At 46.8% G+C, this 3364-nt stretch overlaps 1 protein-coding gene across 1 annotated transcript; it reads right to left on the reverse strand.

The window, feature by feature from the left end:
- Window positions 1-1004: 1004 nt before the first annotated feature.
- On the reverse strand, window positions 1005-3063 carry LOC118371845 (noggin-3-like). Its single transcript, XM_035757472.2, has one exon. It carries the CDS (start codon window positions 2441-2443, stop codon window positions 1772-1774), a length of 672 nt encoding a protein of 223 aa, XP_035613365.1. The 5' UTR covers window positions 2444-3063; the 3' UTR covers window positions 1005-1771.
- Between the last annotated feature and the right edge of the window lie 301 nt (window positions 3064-3364).

Genomic DNA, 3364 nt, shown 5'->3' on the forward strand with positions numbered 1-3364 from the left:
CTAGATAGTTCATTCATTTTGTAGCAGCAGCAGCAGCAGCAGGTCACAAGCAGCAGGTTTGAAAAAGGACTACTGTCTTTCAGTGTGTTTAACTGTCTCATCTTTCTCAAAACGGTGTCCAGGTGTGATGAGAATACTCAATGGGACTGAGTGGTACAATACACAAACAACAACAAAGCATCCTACTCATGTCTAGGCTATTATAGTGTAGAATACCTCTGTCTGCCAAAGTGGCTGGACCTTTCTGGCACTTGAGGTGGTGACTTTGCCATATAACTGCAGGATTGTTGGTTCAAGGCCTTTGGAGATGAAGTTAGACTTGCCATCTGGGGTTTGAGGAGAGCAACCAGGAAAAGGGCTGAGGAGAATAGGGAAAATGAATCACCAGTGTACCCACAGAGCACCTACTAAGCGGAATAAAGGAAGAAGGGAAGGGGCCCAAGAGGGAAGAGGCCCAATTGGGAAAAGGACCAATAGGGAAGAGGCCCAAGAGGGAAGAGGCCCAAGAGGGAAGAGGCCCAAGAGGGAAGAGGCCCAAGAGGGAAGAGGCCCAAGAGGGAAGAGGCCCAAGAGGGAAGAGGACCAAGAGGGAAGAGGACCAAGAGGGAAGGGGCCCAAGGGGGAAGAGGCCCAAGAGGGAAGAGGCCCAAGAGGGAAGAGGCCCAAGAGGGAAGAGGACCAAGAGGGAAGAGGCCCAAGAGGGAAGGGGCCCAAGAGGGAAGAGGCCCAAGAGGGAAGAGGCCCAAGAGGGAAGGGGCCCAAGAGGGAAGAGGCCCAAGAGGGAAGAGGACCAAGAGGGAAGAGGACCAAGAGGGAAGAGGACCAAGAGGGAAGAGGCCCAAGAGGGAAGAGGCCCAAGAGGGAAGGGGCCCAAGAGGGAAGAGGCCCAAGAGGGAAGAGGCCCAAGAGGGAAGAGGACCAAGAGGGAAGAGGCCCAAGAGGGTAGAGGACCAAGAGGGAAGGGGACCAAGAGGGAAGAGGACTGGGATGTGCCAATATCTGTAGCTACAGGACAGATGTTGAGAACAGAAAGGTTCCATGTTAGACATGTATATGTGTGGTCAGCAGCTGAATAATCAAAGACAGTACACTAAAACTTTCCCTAAACTTTCCCCACAACCACAGTCTGCATAGTCTGTAAGGCCCATTTCTTTTTTCTTTCTTTTTTATATAGTCTAAAAACAAATCTGGCCAAATGTACTGCAATTTGAGGACAAAGGAGATGTAAACCAACAAAAGTTGTAACAAAACAAAAAGTCCTTCCCAAGTGTCATCTGTGTGGGTTTATTTGAACTGTGGCTACATGAAACATAAAGCATAAATAGGTTGGCAGTTACTCTTATTTTACACTATTTACCCACCAACTTTCCCTTTATCCAGTTTCACAAGCTCAATTTACATTTGGGCTAATTTTGCCACATCAGAGGTCAATAAAACCACGTATTTATTTGTTCTTCCAAAACAATGGAAAATAGCTGTTAAGTCCTTCAATAATAGTATTTTAATGGTTCGCAATGCGAAGTGCTCTTCTTCAATATAAATATAAAGATACATCACATTCAAGATATGTTCAACAAATACAGTAGATGCTGGTTATATTGTAATAATAATACTGACCTTTCTACAAAGTGTGTCATCATAAAATTAAATGGCGTCATACACACATAAAATATACATTCTTACACTTGGCAGTGCATATAAAAAACAACCATGTAACTATGATTTTTTTTTTAAAGAAAAAATAATAACAAAAAAATAATTTCAGTTTATTTCAGTTCGAGCAGGAGCATTTGCACTCAGATATAATGGGGTACTGAACTGGTATCCAAGCGCATTTCAGACCTCCTTTTCTCTGCAGGCACCTCCATCTTAAGATCGTAAAATGGGCCGATTTGGCAGGTTTGCAAAGCATCCCTTCAGGGACCGAACAAGAACGCTTAGTGTAGCAGCTCCCCACCTTCACGTAGCGCGGCCAGAATCTGTTCCCGAGGTCGTTCCATGCATAAACAACTGGACAGAAGGTGTAAGACCACAGCCACAGTTGCAGCCTTCTTCTGAGTTTTTTACTGGGCTTGTGCTTCTTGCCTTGCTGGATCTCAAACTCAATGGCTTTGATCTCTTTGGGCATCGCGACGGATTGCTTCTGACGCATCTCCGAGTCGCCCAGGTCCTCGTTGCCCGAGTACTTGTCCTCTGGCGGGGTGATGGACATGAAGTGGGGGTCGAAGTGACTACCCAAGTTGGATCTTAGTTCGGTCTCGTTCAGGTCCCGTTCTTTCGGATCCAGGACAGGGTCTGGGTCCTCTTTGAGCTCCACTATAGGGAGAGTGTCGCTGGGGATGGGACGGAGGAGGTAGTAGTGTTGGCACATGCCCTCCTCTATCCTAAACCCGAGGGACAGAACCAGCATGGACATGGCCAGGAAACAGTACGAGTTATCCATATCTCTATCTGGTAACAATAGTTCCAAGTGATATAGAGTACAATATAAAAAGTAGAATCCTTATACGGTAGAAACGATCATCCGTTTTCCCCCGGGGTTCGGTGTGAGTGTGTGTGTGTGTGCGTGTGGAGTCCCGTGGCACCCCGTAGTCCAGCGCCCGTCGTCACGCACGCGCTCCAACCGGTGATCTGTTTCTCAAACTCCGCGAAAAAACATGCCTCAAAAAGTTTCAGCTGGCTGGAATTTAGTCACCATAGCAACCGGTGATTGCAGTCTGAGAGAGGAAAGTTGATGCCCTGAGCCAGAGGAGAGTTTCGCTGCGTAACTTTAGAGTCCATGACACGCGTCTGAATGGATAGAACGTAGCCCTTCACTGTTTTAACAAGGCAACAAAACAAAAACGCACATTCAAAGCACTTTCAACAAAAACGTTATACCAGACCCAGCGGTGTCAGTAGCATGATTCGCCCTGGCTGCATTTCCACTGTGCTTTCCCGTGCGTAAAGTGCGTCAGATCCTGGTTTCTCACTAGTCTTAGAGTTGGGTCCTGTTGGTTTCTGGGTGTCCGCATGTTGTCTAGGGCTAGATGATGCACTGGCCGTTGCCGGACACCAAACTGAGCCCCGCCTGGCTCAGACGATATATCCATGTGCGCGGTGATGTAATCATCCCTCCCCACCACCAGTAAAACGCAGACATGAGTAAGCCTATAGCCCATATTTCTCCAAATGTATCGTTACAAACTTAATTGATGCGTTTTCCTAATAAAAATAAATATGACTGATGCACCCAAACCGGGCATATTAGATTCTAGTGCAATAACACGTAATTGTCTTAGCTGTCTGATTCATCTCATACATTGAATACCAGCGGTGTCATAAATCAAGGAACAGTTCAAGTTCAACAGCTGAGGTGCCGAAA

This window comes from Oncorhynchus keta, chromosome 24 (assembly GCF_023373465.1).
Source record: "Oncorhynchus keta strain PuntledgeMale-10-30-2019 chromosome 24, Oket_V2, whole genome shotgun sequence".
Taxonomy (NCBI): Eukaryota; Metazoa; Chordata; class Actinopteri; order Salmoniformes; family Salmonidae; genus Oncorhynchus; species Oncorhynchus keta.